This window comes from Podarcis muralis, chromosome 1 (genome assembly GCF_964188315.1).
Source record: "Podarcis muralis chromosome 1, rPodMur119.hap1.1, whole genome shotgun sequence".
NCBI lineage: Eukaryota > Metazoa > Chordata > Lepidosauria > Squamata > Lacertidae > Podarcis > Podarcis muralis.
The window spans coordinates 49305063-49328225 of record NC_135655.1 but is presented as its reverse complement, the minus strand read 5'-3'; the positions used below and the strand labels follow the sequence as shown (position 1 = coordinate 49328225).

The 23163-nt window shown below is 40.0% G+C and overlaps 1 protein-coding gene across 1 annotated transcript in view; it reads left to right on the top strand.

Moving 5' to 3' along the window:
• The window catches only part of FUT8 (fucosyltransferase 8), an 85661-nt gene that overhangs the window by 44983 nt on the left and 17515 nt on the right, over nucleotides 1-23163 (top strand). The window contains exons 5-6 of the mRNA XM_028725976.2: nucleotides 2479-2593; nucleotides 10070-10307. Of these exons, the coding sequence (XP_028581809.2) occupies nucleotides 2479-2593; nucleotides 10070-10307 (353 nt within the window). The remainder of the gene's footprint in view (nucleotides 1-2478; nucleotides 2594-10069; nucleotides 10308-23163) is intronic.

Here is a 23163-nt window from a genome sequence, read left to right as displayed (position 1 = left end):
GTGGTGCCAGGCATTGAATATGAGACCTTTTGAATACAAAATATGTGCGCTACCATTGAACTATAGTTCCATCTCCTGAGGTTTGCATTTACTAAGGCAACCAGAGCCCTAAGCCCAGTGCCATTCTCTCTGCATGCAAAAGGCTTGATGAACCTGAGATGGATCATGCATTAAGATTATAGACAAATTTTGGGGGTGCAGGTCCTAAAATAACCTGAGATTCTCTAATAATTGAACAGACCAATTGCATCTAATTTGTTTACCTAATGTGATTTTAAAAATGCTTGTTTTAAAGATAGCACTACCCTATAATGAAGATTATGCGGCTGCTTGAGCAGATTATGTAACTCCATGAAAGCTGATACTCACCATGAATTCCTATTCAGTTGCACTCAGGGTCTTATGGTTTATTGAGCCTTTGACATGCTGGTTTTACCTTATAACTGTATTTATTGGGCAATTATTGATCCTCCACTAAAAGAGTGATAGGGAACATTGTGCCCTGTTCGTATTTTGGATTTGATACAGTATACTATGAGATGTTGGGAATGCAGTTGCAGGATATGGCAAAGATTTGTGGGAGTCCTGTTGAGTAATTCTGGATATTGTTGGCCAGGAAATTTTAGAGAACGTTGTTGCTGCCATCATCATAGGACATCTGTGTGTCACTTTAAGCTTTGATTCTGTTTTTCCTTCCTCTGCCATTCTCCTTCAGGATGTATTCTTTGCATTCTGGGATTTGGCAATATTAGTCTGTTGATAATTCACAGATATCTCTTGAATCCCATGCAGCTGCCCTGCTGAGTTTTCGTGCAAGCCTAGTTGAATCTGTCCTTAACCCATTGAGAGTGTTTGTCCTGGGCTTAGCTCTGGTGAAGTTCACATCAGGCATTCTCCGACATGCACTCCACTGCCATACATGTTGGTACATGGCAAGTAGCACATAGACATATTATTCTCATAGACAAGTTATTCTCAGCACTACACAGCCCAGCCTATCATGGTGATAGAGAATTTCACTGAGATTTTTTTTGAGGGAGTGGATGTTGATTTGACCAGCTGCCATTTATTTATTTTATTTTATTTTATTTTATTTTATTTTATTTTATTTATGCAAGGGCAGGAAAAGTATACAATCACTGGAGATATTTTCCTGTTACTTATCTGTAACAAACATGAATTTGTCTGGAACAAATAGGTAATAAATATAGCCAGGTCTGTATCAACACCTTTACCCCTTATTTGCATTCTGTATGAATGGGAGAGCCATGAATAATTCCTAAGTAAAGGCAAAGAAGGCACCCTCTGAAATTGCTTAGGGGAAAAAGGGCGAGGCTTTAGATATAATTTTGTGGGGTTTGGGGTCTATTACTAGTTGGCTAAGGTCTAGCACAGGTGTGAGGAACCTGTGGCCTTTCAGGTGTTGCCGAACTACACTTCCTTTACTCCCTAACAATTGGCCTTGCTTGCTAGGGCAGAATGGAGTTGTACTTCAACATCGGGAGGGCCAAAGGTTCCCAGTCGTATCTTAGCCCAAATAGTAAGAACCTGCAGCACTTCTAAAATGTGTTCAGAATTTGTAAGCCTGCTGAGAAGGAACTTTCATTACTGTGGAGCAGCCATTCTAACTGTTCATTTGTCATACAGATTGTATGCATCTTCAGTGCTTTTTTGGTTGTTCTTGAAACAAATGTATGGATACTAGTTAGGGTACAATTTCTTGTGTGACGTTCAAGTAGTTTTTAACTAAGCTATGAACTCTGGGTTTAATTATACACATTCATAGTTTTTTGTCTTGTCACCTCCCCCCAAAATTGATTGAGTGGTTTGAGTTTGTTACTGCTCAGAACTAAATTTATTAGTATGCACTGATGGTTTGTGTCTTTTTCAACAATATTGAGTTGGCCTGCTGATTACCTAACTGCCTATAATTTCTTCTCTTTTGCCAACACCTCTCCTTGATATTCTCAATGGATCAGAGTACTGGTTTTTAGTCCACCTCTCCGCCTGCTTTCTGTAAACTGAAAACTTTTCACAATACTTTAAACAGCAGGGAGATTGTGTATTAAACCTATATGCATATTTTCTTAATGTTTGATGGTAGCAACTCATTTTGGCTTTCAAGAGAGATTATTATGTTGCTCTACCTGCACCAAAAGATTTGTTTTATTATGAATATTGTTTTTGGTGCTTAGGGGAAATCAATTCCAATTCTGTCTGTGCATGTGTGTGAGCTTGGTTTTCTCATCCTAAACTGTTCAAATATTTTGCTTAAATCAGTTTGAGATTGCTAAATTTATTGAAGGTGAATACATGTGCACATACAGATATTTGGCTCTGGAAGTGGAGGGAAATCAATTTTTTTAAATTCCTATTTTAAGATCTTATAATCAGCATTTAGTTTTCATTTTGCCAGTGATTCTTCTGATTAGTTAAGTTAGCCACTAAGGTTGTTTGTTTGCTTTTTTAAAAAAACAGGTCAATAATGACAGATTTGTACTACCTCAGTCAAACAGATGGAGCAGGTGATTGGCGAGAAAAAGAAGCCAAAGATTTGACAGAGCTGGTACAGAGGAGAATAACTTACCTTCAGGTAAGAATTATGGAGAAAGTGTCCTTGAATAGAAAGAAATTAAAGTAGGATTTACTGAAGGAACATTTAATTCACGCTAATATAGAGCAGTGTGAGAGTACATAAGGCACCAGAAAAATATATGTATTTATCAGGGTTAAAGCAACTTCAGTGATTAAAATAATGAAATTAGTTTATTTAATATGTGTTTGGACATTAAGTAAGAGAGCATTTGGTAAGTTTTATAGATCAAATTTATTTGCTGTTTGTGTTCAATTTCTGTTGAAGTGCATTTCCAGTCACTTAGCTATGAGAAATTGTTATACCTTTCATCAATATACTTTCTGGTTTTATCATTTTTTACTAAATTAAAAAGAAGAAAATCTCTTTGGCTGTTCAGTATTTTGTCTAGATAACATTTTTTTCTCAGACTTTGAGGGAAATTTGTAAGGTATGTTCTTTTGGATTGAATCGCATATGCAAATTCCATAAGTCCATGTGGTTAAAAGGACATAGTGACCATAGTATCCAGGATGTTATGCTTGGTTGTCCCATGGCAAATACTTTTCTGGCGACATCTTTAAAAATCATGGCAAGAGAGAAGGAAGGGCCCATTCAAACATGACCTTAGAGACACTTCATGTCTTTTTCTGACATGATGTCTTTTTCTGACATTGATGTCTTTTTCTGACATCGAGATTAGTTCTAATCAGAAAAAGTATGTAGAATTATTTTAAGAAGAGGTATGTTTGTGTGTATGTATGTGTGCCTTGGTACACATATTGAGAAGCAAATTAATGTAGAGGTGCAGAACCCATGGCCTTCTAGAGGTTGTTGGTCTCCCAACTCGCCATCAGCACCAGCCATCATAGCCAATGGCCAGGTATGATGGGAGTTGTACTCCAGTAACATCTGGAGGACCTTAGGTTTTTTCATGTTGAAGAACATTTTAAGGAAGGCTTTTATGTTCAAGACTAAAACAATGGGCAAGATGATCTCCTGAGGGATCATGATTTTCCAAATGAGGCTGCTCTATACATGTGCATGGGATGCAGGTGACGCTGTGGGTTAAACCACAGAGCCTAGGACTTGCCGATCAGAAGGTCGGCAGTTCGAATCCCCATGATGGGGTGAGCTCCCGTTGCTCGGTCCCTGCTCCTGCCCACCTAGCAGTTCGAAAGCACGTCAAAGTGCAAGTAGATAAATAGGTACCGCTCCGGCGGGAAGGTAAATGGCGTTTCCGTGCGCTGCTCTGGTTCGCCAGAAGTGGCTTTGTCATGCTGGCCACATGACCTGGAAGCTGTACGCCGGCTTCCTTGGCCAATAAAGCGAGATGAGCACCGCAACTCCAGAGTCGGCCACGACTGGACCTAATGGTCAAGGGATCCCTTTAATTTACCTTTATACATGTGCATATTTAAATAATTCTGGAATGATATAGCTAAAGTGGCAAAATTATACCTGCTGACCTCAGAATAAGCCCCAGTGAACTCAATGGATCTTCTGAGTAGAACTATTATAATTGCATTTTTAGGAAACATGCTTTAGGACTAAAGTGAGAGCAGCCACGGTCCAGAGGACTGAGAAGCTGGGGGTCCAGTGAGGTAGGCTGGGGTGTGGAGGTCTTTACACAGGACTTGTTGACATGAGAGACTGTCTGTTGTTAATGCTTAAGTCATAAAAAATCAGTAATGCTAAGAATTTGCCAAATAATTGTCCGCAAATCTTTAGTAAATGTATGCTTTAATAGACATATCTGCTTTATATTAGCATGTTGTACATTTGGCACCTCATTTTAATATTTAAAATAAACAATTGAAAAAAATTGAACTTTATCACATTCTTGGGAATATTTTGCATATTTCTTAAGGCAGTTTGTTGGAAGTTGTAGTATCATTTCAGTTTGCATCTTGATAGAAATGTTTACAAATCAGCAGTATAATATGCAAGCAATTTGAACTTGGTTTTGCCACGTTTGTGGTAATTTAAATCTTATCTCTAAAATTCTGCCTCATGATTCTAAACAAAGCAGACAGTACTATGGAATTGTGACCATGTAAAAATGTTATGTGCATTAGTTTTCAAAAGACACTAGACAACTCATGTAATACATTTTCCTTAAAAGTATTTAGATAAGATAAAAGCCATTGAAAAATGCTACCATTCCAATTTTAATATGCATATAGAGCAGTGCTCTCTAGGGATGTTCGCTTGAAAAAAATATGGAATTCTTACTGTGAATTCTTGTTTCTGAATTGGGCTGAAGGACATTCCTCTTATAGGGGTGACATCTCCTGGTGGTGGTATCCTAGAAAGCCTACTGCCTCCTCTCCAGGGGGTGGGGTCATTCCTGTGAACCACCCTGAGATCTATGAATGAAGGACAGTATACAAATTTAGCCAATAATAATGCCACTCACCAGAGCGATTCTCTCTATTGCCACTGCTGGTTGGGTCTGACTTGCTCTCTTCAGAGGCTTGTTTTCTTGACTTGTTTTTTGGTTTTATTGCCAGCCTGAGCCGGCATAAAAGTTAATTACAACTTGATTTCATATTTTGCAGTTGCTCAATTTTACTTCAATATCAATTCATTATGGGTGGAATCCATTTGGTATTCTTGTGCTCAGGGAAGGGCTTGGGCCAGAGCAATCAAACAATGCAAGTGATCCAGCTGAGGCATCAGGTAATGGAAGAAGAAAGGGTTTTTTTTTGCCATTTCCTCCTCCTGTCTCCAGTGCCCCTGAAAATCAGCTCCAGAGAGTCGGGGAACCTTCCTGAACAAAGTAGAAGGTGGCATGGAATTTCCTCCTCTTCCCTTCCATTATCAGATGCCACCACTGGTTCACTTATATTGTTTGTATGGCACGAACAATGTCAGATACAATTTAATAGTCTTCTTTTTCTCTTCATTAAGCTGAGTTCCTGCAAAACTGAAGTATCATAATGTACGTTCTCTGCAGAATTTTGAATTTGTAGTTTTCAGTGCCTTAAACAAATGGTTATCAGAGTGTATTTGTTTCATTTATATTCAGTAAATAAAACTGAACCTATACATGTTAATTTTCATGTTGTATAAAGATCTGAAAAGTTCTTTCAGTAGCATTTGAGCAGAAAATTTTGATTAGAAAATATTAGAAAAATGTTCAAGTCTGCTTACTTGAACAACATTCATATAATCTAAAAGCTTTGCTTGAGGTTTTTTAAAAATTAGAATACATGTGAATACCTTAAAACACGTTGAAAACTAGATACAGTCAGTGAGCTGGATCGTGGGTTCCCCCAATCCTGCTGTGCCACTTCAGCAGCTGGCCAGAGCCTGCCCAGCTGTCAGGCACCTGATGTTACTATGACAAAAGGCAACCCAGTTTTTTTTTGTAGCATAGCGAATTATGCAGCAAAAGAAAAGCCAAGGATTGAAGTAACCATGGGGAACTTGGTAGTGAAGCTGATCCCAACAGGCTTTCTCTCACTGCTGATCTGCTGATCAGCTCATCAGCGCTGACAGCAAGCCTGCCTTGCAAATGCACAGTTTGGAGTGTTTTTTAATGCTCCTGATTGTGTACTTGCAGCTGTGTCTTCAGCTGTGCCTTCACCTGTGCCCCCCCCCCATGTCATATCACATCTGATGTCAGGTGTGGGACAGGTAGACATGCTTTGTGGGAAACAGCCTTGTGAACAAAGTTGGCATCTTTGCCAGGTTTAATCAGGTCTGTAGGCCAGAGCTTTCCTGTTGCTGTTGTAATACATGATCATTCAAAAACATGCATTTCTCTTAAATTGTTTAAAGGGGGAGAAAGCATTCTGTATAAACTTAGCATTTCAATGAGTAGTGTTAGATATCTGATATCTAAAAGATATCTAAAATAGATAGATATCTAAAAGAAGTTAACCTGAAAAAGAAGTTAACTTTGAAGTGCTGCAGTTGGTATTTATTTTATTATAGAATAATTATATCCCATTTATTCACCACTCAGGGCAGCTAGCGACATTTAAAATCAGTAAGAAAAAGAATATTTTTTTATAGAAATAATAATAAAAATGTTGAATCCCGCATCGCACAAATGGAGATCTGCTTGGATAATGGGACTTCTTCCTCTCCTCTCCCCCTACAGCACCACGTGCTTCCCCAGAATTGCTGTGGAGGGTCCCCCACCTTCTAAAACATGTGGGAGGCTGCAGGGAGGAGGACAGGAAGTGGAAGTCCTATTGTCAAAGTGGAACTCAGTTTGGATGCAAACCATAGACAAGCAGCAGCAACTAAAACATAGCTAATACATGCTAATTACTGTCAGAGCCCGTAGTGTTGATGACCAACACCAACCTCATACTTCACTGATCTACAAGACCACCTACAGGGTAACATCAAGGTCAGTAGTGAACACTATTTCCTGGGATATGACTTCTGGGCATAGCTCAACATCTGGTGGTGCACATCTAGATCTGGCCCTGATTTGCTTTGGAGCGATCTAGTAATCCAAATATTGTACAGTGGTACCTTGGGTTACATACGCTTCAGGTTACATACACTTCAGGTTACAGACTCCGCTAACCCAGAAATAGTACCTTGGGTTAAGAACTTTGCTTCAGGATGAGAACAGAAATCATGCTCTGGCGGCGTGGCAGCAGTGGGAGGCCCCATTAGCTAAAGTGGTGCTTCAGGTTAAGAACAGTTTCAGGTTAAGAATGGATCTCCGAAATGAATTAAGTACTTAACCCAAGGTACCACTGTAGTCCCATTCACTTGCGTTGGGAAACCAAACCAGACACAACTGTTAGGTTTTTACACATGAGTACATCAAATTAGAAGAAAAGATAGCCCCCAAAAGAGTGATTAACCCTTCTAAATTTCAGATATGTAGGTCCAGGGGATTTTATGCTAGGGGATTTATTTTTCAATAAAGAAAGTATTTTTAAAATACTGTACTACATTGGTGTATATATTTCACTGGTATGTGCTTGTACACTGATTCTGGTATGTGCAAAGAATCATGAAATGTCATGTTTCTTTGAGTCATGAAAATTGTGTTTGATTGTGTAGCTATGCATTTAAAACTTTTAATTTTCTAAAACTGGCACTTTGCCAATAGTACCCAAAGTAATATGGAACAAAATAAATAGAAACAATACAGTATTGTTAAACAACCTCACTAAAACCTAACACAAACAATTAGATAATGCAAAGCACACAGCAAAAGGAATCCCATCTCTTCTCTACCTGAGATGCAACCTTCTTGTATGCAAAGTATGCACCATGCCATGTGAAGTATGGCTCCCTAAAATGAGTTATGTTGGTAATAATCCATCTCGGTTCATTTTTGTAGGAAGTGAAAAACATGTCTCTGACCTAGTACAAATTTCCATGGGGGTGGGTATAATGTGCAATAGAAAGTGGGATTGCAAAGACACAGTACAGTAGTACCTCCAGTTACGAACTTAATTTGTTCCGGAGGTCCGTTCTTATCCTGAAACCGTTTTTAACATGAGGCGCACTTTCGCTAATGGGGTCTTCCGCTGCACGTGCGCCTCCGGCATGCGACTTCCGCTTGCACCCCGGGGCAAAGTTTGCTACCAGGAGACCTACTTCTGGTTTAGCGGAGCTCGTTACCCGAAGCGTTTGCAAGGAGGACGGTACGTAGCACGAGGTTCCACTGTACCTTGTGCCTTAGAGGAGAACAGACTGTAGACAAGAGGATAGGTGGTGCAGGAAAGGCAGATAAATGTTAAATGAACAGTTGGATTTTAAAGTGTCACCCAGGAAGAATTGGAAAGGACAAGAAGTCCATGACTACAGCCGAATCAACCAGACTTCCTTTTCTTAATTGCTGCCTATATTTGTTTTGATTTTAACTTGATTTATTTAATACCCCATTTGTATTGCATTCCCCAGAAAACTGTTATTCAATTTTATTCTCATAGCAGTGTTTTAGACTAGGTTAGGCTGAAAGATGGTAACTTGCTCAAGGTCAAGCATTGAGCCTTATATTTGCATGGTAATTCTAACCCATTCACAAATGGTGGATTTTGGCATAACTCGTGGCAAGAGTGGTACTTCCCTCTCATTTTCGCTGCTGGCCACTTAACTCTCTGCTCCCTGATGCTATCAAATGATGCAGTTTCCAAGCATTCTGGGTAAAATATTGGCACCAGTGGCTTCTGAGAAGATCTCTGTTTCCATAAACAACAACACTAAAATAATGGGGGAAAGGAGAGATCACAAAATGACCTCAGTTTAGGAGTTTTGTGCTCTCAAATTTAAGTCAAAAGTTCTTTTCAGAGAACTTTGATCTCAGCACTGTTGGATTGGGATTTTGAGCTTGGGTCTCCTTGATCCAACTCCAGCTTTGATTAAACCAATTCTCACTTCATGTTGTAATAATAATAATAAATTTTTATTTATATCCCGCCCTCCCCAGCCGAAGCCGGGCTCAGGGCAGCTAACAACAATAAAACAGTACAACAGTACAACACAACACAACACAACACTCTAAAATCATTCATTATAAAATTAATTCAAATCAAACCAATGGCAACCATTGGGCCAGAGCTCCGCGAAGATTGCCGAAGTCAGGCTGTGCCCTGGCGAAAGGCCTGGTGGAACAGCTCTGTCTTGCAGGCCCTGCAGAAAGATCTCAAGTCCTGCAGGGCCCTGGTCTCTTGTGACAGAGTGTTCCACCAGATCGGAGCCACAGCCGAAAAAGCCTTGGCTCTAGTTGAGGCCAGCCTAACCTCTCTGTGGCCACAAACTCAAGTAATCCCCACCATTATACATCAGATCCTTAACGTCCTTTTTGAAAACTATGATGTGCACGCGCCCATCTGCATTTGTGCATGTGTGTGAGAGAATGTTAGTATGTGCATGTATGTTTTACTACTCTCCTGGACTTTCCATTGTAATAGTCTCCAGAGAGGGTAGCATCCAGGTCTGTATCTGCTGAACAGATTCTTGAGACTCCTTAAGGACTAACAAATTTCAAGCTTATGCCACAATAAATGTGTTAGTCTTTAAGCCACAAAGCTCTTTGTTCTCCTGGACTTGTCTTTTTATTCATACATCTGTTTCTTTGTCCTTGATATACAAAAATTAACATACAAACAATTAACATTTGTTTAGTGTTAACAATACAGGCAGAATTGCGGTAGGATGGGTGGGTGGTTATGCATGTTCACTGAAGCAAGCTAAGAAATTTGGAAAGTAGCCATCTGCAAAGGGGAACATTCCACTTTCAAAGCAGTACTGGTGGCACGTGAGCATTGAGACCAAAAGTTATAATTCTGATGAATTCAGAAATAAAACAGTAATTTAAAATCATAAAATCATTTTATTTTATATTAGCTTAGTGAAGAATGTGCATAAAATTTTGACGGAGCAGAAGTCTGTTCCTGTATCTGCATATGAATTATGATAATTGCTATATAATTTATGATAGTTCTCATTTGCTCTGAAAAAATTATTTCTTTTGTGTCTATAATGTCTTCATGTCTACTTTCTCATTTGCAGAACCCTAAGGATTGTAGCAAAGCCAAGAAACTAGTTTGTAATATCAACAAAGGCTGTGGTTATGGTTGCCAACTTCATCATGTAGTCTACTGCTTCATGATTGCATATGGTACTCAAAGGACGCTAATTTTGGAATCTCAGAACTGGCGATATGCTACCGGAGGCTGGGAGACTGTTTTTAGGCCAGTGAGTGAGACATGCACAGACAGATCAGGAGGTACTACTGGGCACTGGTCAGGTAAGTCCCATTTCATTACAACTATTTTTCTTTCTTGCATAAGGGGCATGTTAAGAGAAATCTGATAACATTTCAGTCCCAATTACCATTTGGGACCCAGTCTGCCTTTCCATTGTAGAGGAAAGATAATTTATGTAAGGAAATAAAGAAAAGCAATGGAAAGAAGAAAAATGAATATTATCAGGTGGTTCAAGAATTTCCTCAGATCGCCCCATGCTTAATTGGCTGTTCTGATGTTTTTATCAATTGCTCAGACACAGAAAGTTGTATTCAACAGTGTGTGAATGGACTTCTCTGCCTGCGAAACAAATCTTTTCTTCTTCTCCCCACACACCCCAAATCTGTTTCTGAGGTTTGGGGAGCCCCTTCAGTCAGATTTGGAGGGCACAGAGGAGGAGAGGAAGGGGGATGTTCCATTGAACAAGCAAAAGTCTGCTTATTTAGCGTTTGACCTTCTACTCTAGGTAGTATCATTCTTCTCATAGCAATTCAGATAATCTACTGGTCAAAAGAGTAGAGAATGGAGAGTTTTTTTTAATGATCTAAGGTACTGTTTCATGAAGCTAAGCCTTGTGATATAAGACTGAAGTCCAGTGCTCTAACTCTGGTTCATCAGATGAACTTGGGAAGCTCACAGATGAGCATACAAGAGATATCCCTTGTTTTGGTCACATCATTTGAAAAGAAGATGTGTACCGTCAGTGAATGTTATGTCGTCTGGGTTTTTTTAAAAAAACAACAACAAAAAAAAACTTTGGCTGGTAGCCAGTAATGTTATCAACAGTATCTAGGCTAGCCTTCAACCCTTATTCTCTTTCTAATTGAATAGCTATATTAGGCATGTTGGCTGGAATCCAAAAGGCAATGGCGAGAGCCTTTCTGTATTCATTTGTATCAAAACAAGGGTCACTTATTGCGCAAAAGAAATACATTGCTGAGAGCTGTTTATATATAAACAGTTTAAGAGATATGGGTAGGAATCTCAGCCTAGTATGGCATAGCAAATATTTAAAAGCATATTAGATATACCAGGCGTAAACATCTTGGTTGTCTGATCTTTGTTTGGATCTGATTTTATTGTGCTTCCTCTATACTTTATAGTTTTACTTCTGCGGATATTGATCTTGTTGATAAAAAGCTGTGATGAAATTTCTCCTCTTGTAATTTTGTTCAAAAAGTAGTTCTGGGTTATCATCTGAACTACCAGGTGTTTGGTTGAAAATCAGTTACACTGAATACTTTATCTGGCGTATATAAGAGTTCCAGTTTGACCTATGTTTTAGTTAGATGACTTGTAGCTTTTTGTTTCTCCTTAACAAAATGTTCCAGTCCTAGAATCCTGGCTTCTTCCTTCTTTCTTATTTAGGGCCACACTTCAAAGTGATATTAGCCACATAGTTCAATCCATAATTGAAGGGAGTCTTTTTGTTTTTGTTTTGACCAGTAGCCAGTGTGGAGGCTTAAATCAGATTGGGATCCTGGTAGAGAAAATAGGGGCTCTAACTCCCCCCCCCCCTCACAAATACATACTGCAGCCTGATCTAGATCAAGTTCACCACACCTGAAATTTGCATTGCCCAAAAGGGGTGGTTTTTGGTTATACAAACTGTGGGTGCAGGGACCCTGATCTGTATCAGTCCACAGTGGGGAGGGCAAAGGGTTAAAGCCACATTCTTTGCACATTAGGGTCCTGGTCTGGTTCAGGTCTCATGCTATTTGCCCCCAAGCACTTTGCATTTAGTTTTTAATTTATTAAATTTCTATATCACCCTTCATTTGAAGGTCATAGGGTGGTTTACAATATAAAAATACAAAAATATATAGCATAATTTTTGGATTGGATAGCCATCTGTCATGGATGCTTTAGCTGAGATTCCTGCATTGCAGGGGGTTGGACTAGATGACCCTTGAATCCCTTCCAACTCTAAGATTCGATGATTCTATAAATAACAAACAAAAACAATACCCTCAGTTTAAAAGACCATTGATTTGTTTTAGAGCAGATATGCACGACTAAGGGGTCATCCAAACTTACCTTTGTCCTGCACTTTCTAGTCATAGGTCTATACTTTCCAGGTCGGTGACAGAATGGTTTGCTTGTTTTTGTCCCAGCGCTTTTCCTGGGGGAACCTGTGTTTTACTACTGAATTGTTACAAACAGCAATCTGAGGGAAAAGCCCATTGCTGTTTGCTCCAATTCAGTGGTAAAATGTGGGGTTTCCTGGGGAAAGTGCTGGGACAAAAAAAATAAAAATAAAATCAGACAGACTTGGAAAGCCCAGACCTTTTGCCTAGACACACAGCACAAAAGGAAGTGTGGATGAGCCTGAACATTGCATGTAATTTGGCCCAAACTTGCAGGAAGTCTTTCAGAAACACCTTTTTATACTGCTTGAGTACTTGATAATGAACTACTTACTTTGAGCCAGTTAGTGGTTTGTTTCGAGAAGTTCAATATGAGTCAAGGAATCTGAGATACTTTAGAGTTGGATTTAGCTGCTTCTCTGAAACAACGCTCTCTGAACCGGTTTCCAGGTTCGGTTTCAGGTTTGATTCGACTCTCTGAATTAGACTGCAGGATCCTCCAACTCCGAAACATCAGTACATGTAAGGTTATAAACACGTCTGTGTGGTGTGTGTGTGTGTGTGTGTGTGTGTGAGAGAGAGAGAGAGAGAGAGAGAGAGAGACTCATTTTAAAGATGATTTGGAGTGAGTGAACAACATGCAACTTGTATTGAATTCATAATTTCAGACTGATAACATTTCCCTCTTGTTTGTAATTTGCTTGTTAGTGATTTGGGTTAGTGCCAGTTGGAAAGAGGCTTCTGTTCTCACCAGGGCTAATGGAGAGCAAATGGTGGCTTGAGCTTGTGTTGGCAGCTGACAAATGATCACATGTAAAATTATGCATTAGCATACTTATGGAGTTCTTGGCCTCTCAATCCCATGAGAACAAGTAATCTTTCACTGAGGGCAGCCAGTGGTATACTCAGGTTTGCTTCGTCTGTGCAATTATAGTGAATCCATTCATTGTCCATTCATCTGTTGATTGAAGTTCCAGGACTATGAAGTTTCAGGGCACATGCAGAGTGTCATCTGCAGAGAGTGCCTTATTGTCATAGTGAGTCTTACTCTCTTATTTTGGGCTGAATGAACTGCTGCACAATTCAAACAAGAACACAAATAGAAAGCAGTTCTTTACTAGACTGCTCCCCTAACCACACAGGTGATTAAATTATATGGCAGGGTTTGTAACAGTCTTAAGATGGAATGTGGGAATTGCTAAAAGGATTTGTTTTGCTGTCCTTGGTACAAAAAGGCACCAAAAACATCAGGGGCAGAGAAGCTTAAGTGTTCTCCCTCTGAAAAGAGTAGAACCTAGCAGTTAGTTCAGTTTTGTATTCTTCAATCCCTGTGATGCAACCTGAGCAACATTTTATTTTTTGCACCAAAAATGGCCTAACAGTAGCCTAACCTTATAAGGGCCCATAGTTGAAGATCTTCCTTTGCACAACTAAGAAAGTCTAGCATGAATTAATGGTGACAGGAAGATGCCCCAGTTATGTTGAGTACTTGTGTTTGGAGTTCTGAAGCAGGGTAGCTTGAAACGTTATAGTTTGAGAAGTGTTTTCAGTGTGCTCAAGTCTCTCTGTGTTCTGAGGCAAGACTTTTGTGGGAAATGCCAAACCTTCCATCACCAGAGCTTCAAGTATACCCAACTGGAAAGAGATAGTCTTGTGCTGTGTGCACTGTCATTTCAAGCTTCCTGTCTGGAGTTTATAGACAGGTGTTGATGTGATTGAGTTTAGGTGTAAGGTTAGGGCCACCCCCAATCTCTTATTCTACAATGTGCCCGGCAGTGCAAAGGGGCATTTTTAAAGTGTGTTTTTCTTCTCCATTGAATTGAGTGGGAGATATTTTCCTCCCGTCAGCTCTTGTCACTCAAAATCTATTTTGCAAGGAAAACTTCAAAACATGGGGGTGGGTGGGATTGTGTTTTGCTGCTCTCTGAAAGCGAAGTATTCATATTCAAATATATTAACTTCTTTCTTCCTGTTTCTTTGAAGTAATAAAACTTTTCGACTAAACTTGTGCCTGCAATAAATAGTTATAACGATCTATGCCAGTGCACATTCCATTAGTTTCCTTTTGCTGTTTCTATGTAGACAAGAGCAGTGTGAGCTCAGAGGCAGTGAGCCCAGCTTCACTGGGGGCCAACAGTGTGTAATTACCAATAAAGACAGGGCAACAGTTTGGGATTAAAATGGCCACAACTTTATTCATTACAAGATGTAAGAAGGCTTTTGGCAATAGGCCCTTGATATGTATCCTGAATCAGCCTAGCCTGATTGCTTGCTGGTTGCACGTTATGGTCGATCCTGGGTTAAAGGATCCCCCCATTATGCAGATCAAATGGGGAAGATCTGCTAGGCTGCCATTTGGGAAGTTTTATGGCCTGTTAGTCCATGTCTGGGCCTCCGGACAAAACTTATCCCATGGTCTGTTGCGGAGTGCATTGCCCACTCACAGTACAGCAGGAATGTAAGGTATGGAAGTGGACCTGAGTGAAGACAGGCTCCTCCAGGTCTTCCTCCAAACCCATTCCCCCTAGACTGGCAACGATCGGCCAATTTGAATTTATGTTTTGGTGGGACTTCCCAGAGCACCCTGAAACTGGCCAAGATTGTTAACAGTGCCGGCAGCCGCATGGGTAAGGACACCTGGCTCCCCTGAGTCTGCACCAGTCTTCAATGACTGCCATTGATGATATGGTAAGTGGTCCTTCTAATAAGTATGCAAAGGGACAAAAATTAAGAACTCCTTTAAAATTTGTTTAATATTTATATTCCTTATGCAGTGCTCTTTCATTGTGTTAACTTGCAGTCAATGACATTAAACAGCAGTTACTAAATTGTTTGTTCCTATCAAGCAGAGTGTAGTGCATTTATCTTCATACTAATGAACTGAACTGTCCCTGTTGGAAAATTTTAATTAATTTTGATTAGTAATTATTTAAATATGTTCAAAGCCTGGAATGGATGAAACAATTTATATAGTTACCTAGTGTGAAAATAATTAAGCGGTTTATCTGTGTATTAAGAGGATTTTTATTTTTAAGTGCCATTGTTGATGTCTTTTCTATTTATGTACACTAGTCAGTTGTGTGTATTCCAGTGGCTAATTAAATCACTTCTAGTATTAAGGGAAATAGCATGAATTCTAATAGGGTATTTGACTGTAATCCTTCAGCATTTAATGAGGTAGCACCCCCACCCCACCCCACTTTGTAGTCTTCTGGCAAAGAATCTTGGGATTTTTCCTATGAAGTTCAAGCTGGGTATTTCTAGAGAGATGAGAAGACAGCAGTTATGGTTAGATCTGTTGATCAACTTTAAGTGATAAAACAGCCAGAAAGACAAGTATATTTATATGGGAGTCCATCAACATTTCTAAAGTAAAACATTTCACCTGCCATTCCCAGTGGGGTTCAGGTGTGGACAGAGGGTTCATAGAATCATAGAATCATAGAGTTGGAAGAGACCACAAGGGCCATCGAGTCCAACCCCCTGCCAAGCAGGAAACACCATCAGAGCACTCCTGACATATGGTTGTCAAGCCTCTGCTTAAAGACCTCCAAAGAAGGAGACTCCACCACACTCCTTGGCAGCAAATTCCACTGTCGAACAGCTCTTACTGTCAGGAAGTTCTTCCTAATGTTTAGGTGGAATCTTCTTTCTTGTAGTTTGGATCCATTGCTCCGTGTCCGCTTCTCTGGAGCAGCAGAAAACAGCCTTTCTCCCTCCTCTATGTGACATCCTTTTATATATTTGAACATGGCTATCATATCACCCCTTAACCTCCTCTTCTCCAGGCTAAACATGCCCAGCTCCCTTAGCCGTTCCTCATAAGGCATCATTTCCAGGCCTTTGACCATTTTGGTTGCCCTCCTCTGGACACGTTCCAGTTTGTCAGTGTCCTTCTTGAACTCTGGTGCCCAGAACTGGACACAGTACTCCAGGTGAGGTCTGACCAGAGCAGAATACAGTGGCACTATTACTTCCCTTGATCTAGATGCTATACTCCTATTGATGAGGCCCAGAATTGCATTGGCTTTTTTAGCTGCCGCGTCACACTGTTGGCTCATGTCAAGTTTGTGGTCAACCAAGACTCCTAGATCCTTTTCACATGTACTGCTCTCAAGCCAGGTGTCACCCATCTTGTATTTGTGCCTCTCATTTTTTTTGTCCAAGTGCAATACTTTACATTTCTCCCTGTTAAAATTCATCTTGTTTGTTTTGGCCCAGTTCTCTAATCTGTCAAGGTCGTTTTGAAGTGTGATCCTGTCCTCTGGGGTGTTAGCCACCCCTCCCAGTTTGGTGTCATCTGCAAATTTGATCAGGGTGCCCTTGAGTCCATCATCCAAGTCGTTGATAAAGATGTTGAATAAGACCGGGCCCAAGACAGAACCCTGTGGCACCCCACTAGTCACTCTTCTCCAGGATGAAGAGGAACCATTGATGAGCACCCTTTGGGTTCGGTCAGTCAGCCAGTTACAAATCCACTGAGTGGTAGCATAGTCAAGACCGCATTTTACCAGCTTCTTTACAAGAATATCATGGGGCACCTTGTCAAATGCCTTGCTGAAATCAAGGTAGACTACATCCACTGCGTTCCCTTCATCTACCAGGCTTGTAATTCTGTCAAAAAACGAGATCAGGTTAGTCTGACATGACTTATTTTTCAGAAATCCATGCTGACTATTGGTGATCACAGCATTCCTTTCTAGGTGCTCACAGACTGTTTGCTTAATGATCTGCTCCAGAATCTTCCCTGGTATTGATGTCAGACTGACTGGGCGGTAATTATTTGGGTCCTCTCTTTTCCCCTTTTTGAAAATAGGGACAACATTTGCCCTCCTCCAGTCTGCCGGGACTTCGCCTGTTCTCCAGGAATTCTCAAAGATGACTGCCAGTGGTTCTGAAATCACATCTGCCAGTTCTTTTAATACTCTTGGATGCAGTTCATCTGGCCCTGGAGACTTGAATACATCTAGACTATTTTTCCCTCTCTCCCTGGGCCACGTCGTTCAACTGGGAGGACAGATGAGATGACAATTTGTGCATTTAATTGCTTCAATTTCCTGCCCAGAGCCTCGTAATCTCTTTTGATCTTCTGGAGGCTATTGCTTGCAGTGTCATTGGTTCCCACATGAACCAAGAGGAAGGGGTATTTGTCAGTGGGTTTTATGATTCCTTGCAGTCGTTCAGTTACATCTTGGATCTTAGCCCCGGGGAGACAGCACACTTCCCGAGACATCTTGTCAGGCCCACAGATCACTGCTTCTGTTCCCCTCAGTAGGGAATCCCCTATCACCACTACACGCCTCCTCTTAGGTCTGGTCGGGTTGACCAGCCTGGATGGAGGCAAGACCTCCTCTGCATCAGCATGCTGACACAAACCATGCCAAAACCAGGTTGGGCAGAGTCAGCAAAGTTATGCAAACATGTACAGTCCTCTTTGGATTTTCATCACTTCTCTTGGGTCACACTGTAGGACTATTTGGTTTCTGAGGAACTGAGTATCATCATCATCATCATCATCATCATCATCATCATCATCATCACCAATTAGTTATAGTTGGCAAGTTTTTTTCCACTTCCTCTGTACTACACACAGTGGAATGTTGCAACTAGTGCAGAAGTGCCTTCTTAAACAGTTGACAAGTTGGTTCTTTGTACAATTTTGAGCCACTAACGTGCCATTTTACTATCTAAATTCTGATCCTAGCAGACAGTTTATGTAATCCAGGCCAGCCCTCGTGATGTATGGCTTTTTCACTGCTTATGTTTAGGAGGTCCGTTAAACTTCTTACAAGTCTTTAAGGTCTCTAAGCTATTGTAGCGTGCTGTGAGTTTGGTGGTACTTTGTTTTTCAGTTTGTATTGCATGCTGTACTGATATCCTTGGGGAGGAAGAACAGGATATATTGTAAATTATTTTAAATAAACAAACTGGTAGGTTAGAATCTGATTGCTAGAGTAAAAGGATTGTATAGATTGAGGTGCTGAACCCTGCTTATGCCTGCAGCTTACCTCCCAGCAGACTGTTCCCACACTCTGTTTCTCTGCATCTGAATTCAAGCACATTACTGGATATTAGCTCAAATCAGAGATTTTGGGAATTTTGCCCTCTTCTGCTTTAGTTTTTCAGATTTTCCTTTTGTCTTACATTTGCTGGTTTTAAATTTTGCTTGGGTTGTGCAAATGAGTTTTAGTCACATCACACTGGAATCTTTTTATAAATATTGGTTAAAATATTGTAAATAAAAGGGAATGTATAGAGAAAAATCTTGACTGTCTGCTAATGGAATGAGACATGAAGGAGGAACAGATGTTATCAGCCCCATGGAGCAGAAAATGGAAAAATATAAGAATACTCCTATGCAAATTAATGCATCTTTACCCCTAACTATGGTGGGGTCCAGATGGGCATGGCACATCTTATTTCAAAAATATGCTGTAAAAGTTTATGATGAAATGCAGCAAGAAAGTTCAGGGATTTTGAACTTACCCATTCAAGTAAAAGGGGTAAAGGTTCCAGTTGTCTATAGGGTCAGCTAATTTTGAATAGTGATGTACAAAATATATTGTCACATGATCTAGGTAATTTGAAAAGCTAATTTAAAAGCTAATTTCAGAATGCTGACCTTCCAAGCTCTTCTCACAGAAATAAAGGTATTATTCTAATGTGGAATGCCTGTTGACCTACAATGTGAAGTAATACATGCTGTAATCACACACAGCCCCCCAGTTTTCCTAACCTGTATGCTAGAAACAAACCAAAATGACTTGTGGCTTTATCTCTGATCTTTTCACTTACCTATGTCATTATGTGCTGGACTGAACTTTTTGAACATGAAATGTCAGATAGGCTTACCTGTATCTGGTACTAGATGTCAAGTACTCTTCGAATTGATGATAATTAGAGAAAACACCTCATGAATATCAAGCTCTTGAAGTGTTTCATGTAGATCGATTGTAGGGAATATAGCCAACAAGCCTAATTGGGCCTGCCAAGCCTCTGAATGTGTCCTGCTAGGTCATTTTGGACAATCCATATCTTACAGCCCACAGTTGTCACCTGACATGATATCAGATCTGTTATCGCTAATCTAAGCATTATGATCAGGGGTAAATAACTGATTATCTCTAATCTTAATGCTATGTGATTAATTCTAAAATTGGAGAGAAGGCTCTGTCTCCTCTTTAATAGGCAGCAGGCACAGACTTTTCTCAGAACTTAGCTCTGTGGTCCCATAGTGCTAAAAGCAGATATAACAGAAATGCTGCCTGTTTTTTGGCAATAAAAAGAAATTCTTTCTTTGTATTCCTGGCTTGAGTTCAAGCTGCAGTTTGAACTTTGAAGCACCTGACATTATATGAATGGCATCAGGTGATTGAATCATTTGTCAAAATTGCCCATGGATCTTCCCCTTATGTGTGTTGATACAATGGTACACTTTGGATTATTTTCTTTTGACATTCTAATAGCAATGGAGAAGGGGAGACTTGCAGTGTTGGTTTTGGAGCTCCTATGCTCTCTTTGTAGATTGAAGTCAACTTTTGGTTTTGCTCATTGGGGCAGTTGTCCTTGTAAATCAGAGGAGAGTGCATGTACAGCAGTGACTGATGACTTGGAATATTTTTCCCCTTTATCTCTCATCCTAAAATTAAGTAATACATCGCAACATAGGTACAAAACATCACTACTGTTAGCTGTCTTGGGTACCTCCCATAACAATACTTATAAACAATCAGATTGCCTAACAGCTATCTGTGATGTGACATAACCTGATTTCCAATACTGGAAGCAGACAAAATAGTGTTTTGAAGATTGAAGGGCACTTCATGGGCACTTCCTTTCATGTAGTATATATGCTCTTTTATTTTGCCCCAACTGTTGCTTCTTGCAGCAGGTTTGTAATTTTTTGAAGCATCTAAAAACCTGAAAAATGGCTTTACTACAGACTATTGTGGTATGAATGTGCATGCCACCAGAAATAATGCTTGCATTATACCACATCACCTTTGACTTTTTGAGAAACTATTGCCTATCTTCAGGCGAAGCCACAGGAGGATAGAATTTAGATATTTCTGTTCTACAATAGTGGTGCTCTGAACCAATATTTAAGGATATGTTGAGAATCCATTCCTAATCTGCAACATTAAGTCAAAGCCATTCCTTTGAAAGGATAGGGTCAGTAATATAAGAATTGAATATTATGGATGAATGCTTGGAGTAAATGCATTTTTGCTGAAAAAAACAATAAATGTTTAGAACAGTCTGCTAGGCAGGAATAATGAAGCAAAGAATTTAGTGCATTTCAAAAACAATTATATTATATTCCAGTAGAAATAATATGTTATAAGTCTTAGTAGAGCATTTTTTTGCTTTTGTGTGCTGGTGTTTTCAAGAACAGTCTAGAGAATATACCATTCCTTCCAATTCAAATAGTAATGTACTGTATTTTGAGAATTGGATTATAGCAACAAAACTGAGATTATTTTAATGGTAAGTGGACTGTAAATGATAGCATTTAGCATATAGCATTACCGCTAGGAGCATTTGGTGAGTGCCTTTCGAATGTCCCAGTACATAGAGTCTACCATATGACCACTGTGTACCTGTTTGCTTTAAGCTCTAGGTGTGTAAGCTGAGTTCTGAGGTTACTGAGGTAAAACTTTCCTTCACACAAGTGAAGTTAACTTCATCTTAAGAGGCATTTAAATTATTTTACTTGACCAGTTCCTATGATGCTTATGAACTACAGTTTGCTCATCAGAAATGATGGCAGAATAAAGCTTACATATAAGTGAGAAAATAAAAACCCTAAAAGACTTTATTCAAACTTTCTGTGTAGGATTTTTTCATTTATTTTCTCACCAGTATTGCCATCAAAGACTTTGAAAAATGTGTTGTGTAGGAAAGATTCCACCCCACCCCCCAGCTTTTCATTATGTGAATCATCGTGATAGGAATCAGGGGCCCTGCTTCTGGTCTTCCCATAGAACACAGTGAGAGCAGCATGCTGGACTAAATGGATCTTTAGTCTGATCCAGCAGGGACCTTCTTATGGTCTTAATTATTGTGTACATGGAATAAAAGGCAAAAGCTTTTTCTTCCGCACCTCTGAAGCTATTTGTGATCGTGTTAAATCATTTACATTAGTTTATCCTTTTCATCTGTTCTTTAAAGAACAAGCATTCAGTGTTAGTGTTAATAGTGTAAAGCTGCTGGTGGGGCGTCTCCAACTGAAAAGGTTAACAAAAGGGAAGCGTCTCATAATTTGACAGAAGTTCTGTCCTCTGCAATGATAATTCTTAGCATGAAGGTTGTGTCTGCAATTCCTGTTCTTCCTATGTCAGTGTGGCAGGAGGAAGCAGTAGAAGAGTTCTCGCTGTCTTACATAAAGTATAAATCAGGTATGATATGTATAAAGATCTTGTGCAGATAGACAGCAGCACACACTTGCAATGCTGCCATTATTTTAAAGATCAATCAGAAAATCAGCATTGGAACACTTTAAATCATAATCCTATACACAGATTTCCTGGGAGCAAGCCCCAGTAACCATTATGAAGCTTGCTTCTGAGTCAACATATATAGGATTGTGCTGTGAGCCTGTAAGCATGCAGTTACGATTTGATTAAATCTCCAATAGGCTTGTAAATACTAAAAATTCATGAGAAAAAGTTTACACCATGACTGAATAGCATTAAGAAAGACGATTTAAGCTTCATACTCCTAGCAGTAGGAAGTGTATTAATGTTTTTGTTAAAATATTCCAAAGAGAACTTACTGCAATAGTAAGATGTGATAATTACAATTAAGTTTGAAGAGGAATGAAACACTTTTCCATTAAAGGTACCCCTGCCCGTACGGGCCAGTCTTGACAGACTCTAGGGTTGTGCGCCCATCTCACTCAAGAGGCCAGGGGCCAGCGCTGTCCGGAGACACTTCCGGGTCACGTGGCCAGCGTGACAAAGCTGCATCTGGCGAGCCAGCGCAGCACACGGAAACGCCGTTTACCTTCCCGCCAGTAAGCGGTCCCTATTTATCTACTTGCACCCGGGGGTGCTTTCGAACTGCTAGGTTGGCAGGCGCTGGGACCGAGCAACGGGAGCGCACCCCGCCGCGGGGATTCGAACCGCCGACCATGCGATCGGCAAGCCCTAGGCGCTGAGGCTTTTACCCACAGCGCCACCCGCGTCCCTTGATTACAATTAAGTTTGAAGAGGAATGAAACACTTTTCCATTAGTGCTCAATAATAGTGGTCTAATTGTTCCATGGAAAAACTAAAACTTGTTCCATGACAATTAATGGATATTAATTGAATGGATAATTGACTAGATTGTATTTTTCAGCTACTGTTCAGGATGCATGTAACTTTAAAAAAAATAAAAATACTCACTGCAGAAGCATGTACTCCCAACCTGATTATCTGAACCCTAGAAGGAGTAACCTTCAATTTCCTGATTTCTTAAAATCATCCTAATTTTTTTAATTTTGTTTACCTGAATGCAATTGCATGCATGTTTTGTCAGGACTATGTGGGGCTTCAGCTATGTGAGGAATTTCACATTTAACACTTTTCGAAGTGGGAGAACATTGTGGATTCCTTGTTGTCCATAGTGTATGTGCATACACCTTTGCTATCCCACTGTAGCTTCTGGTTAAGTCTGCATTTAGGAAAACTAGATTTGTCCTCCCTGGAGAAAGATGAACACTGGTTCTAAAAATGTGTGTGTGGCTGCTTCAGCTATCTATCTGCCATTCTCCATGGCATCACTTGTG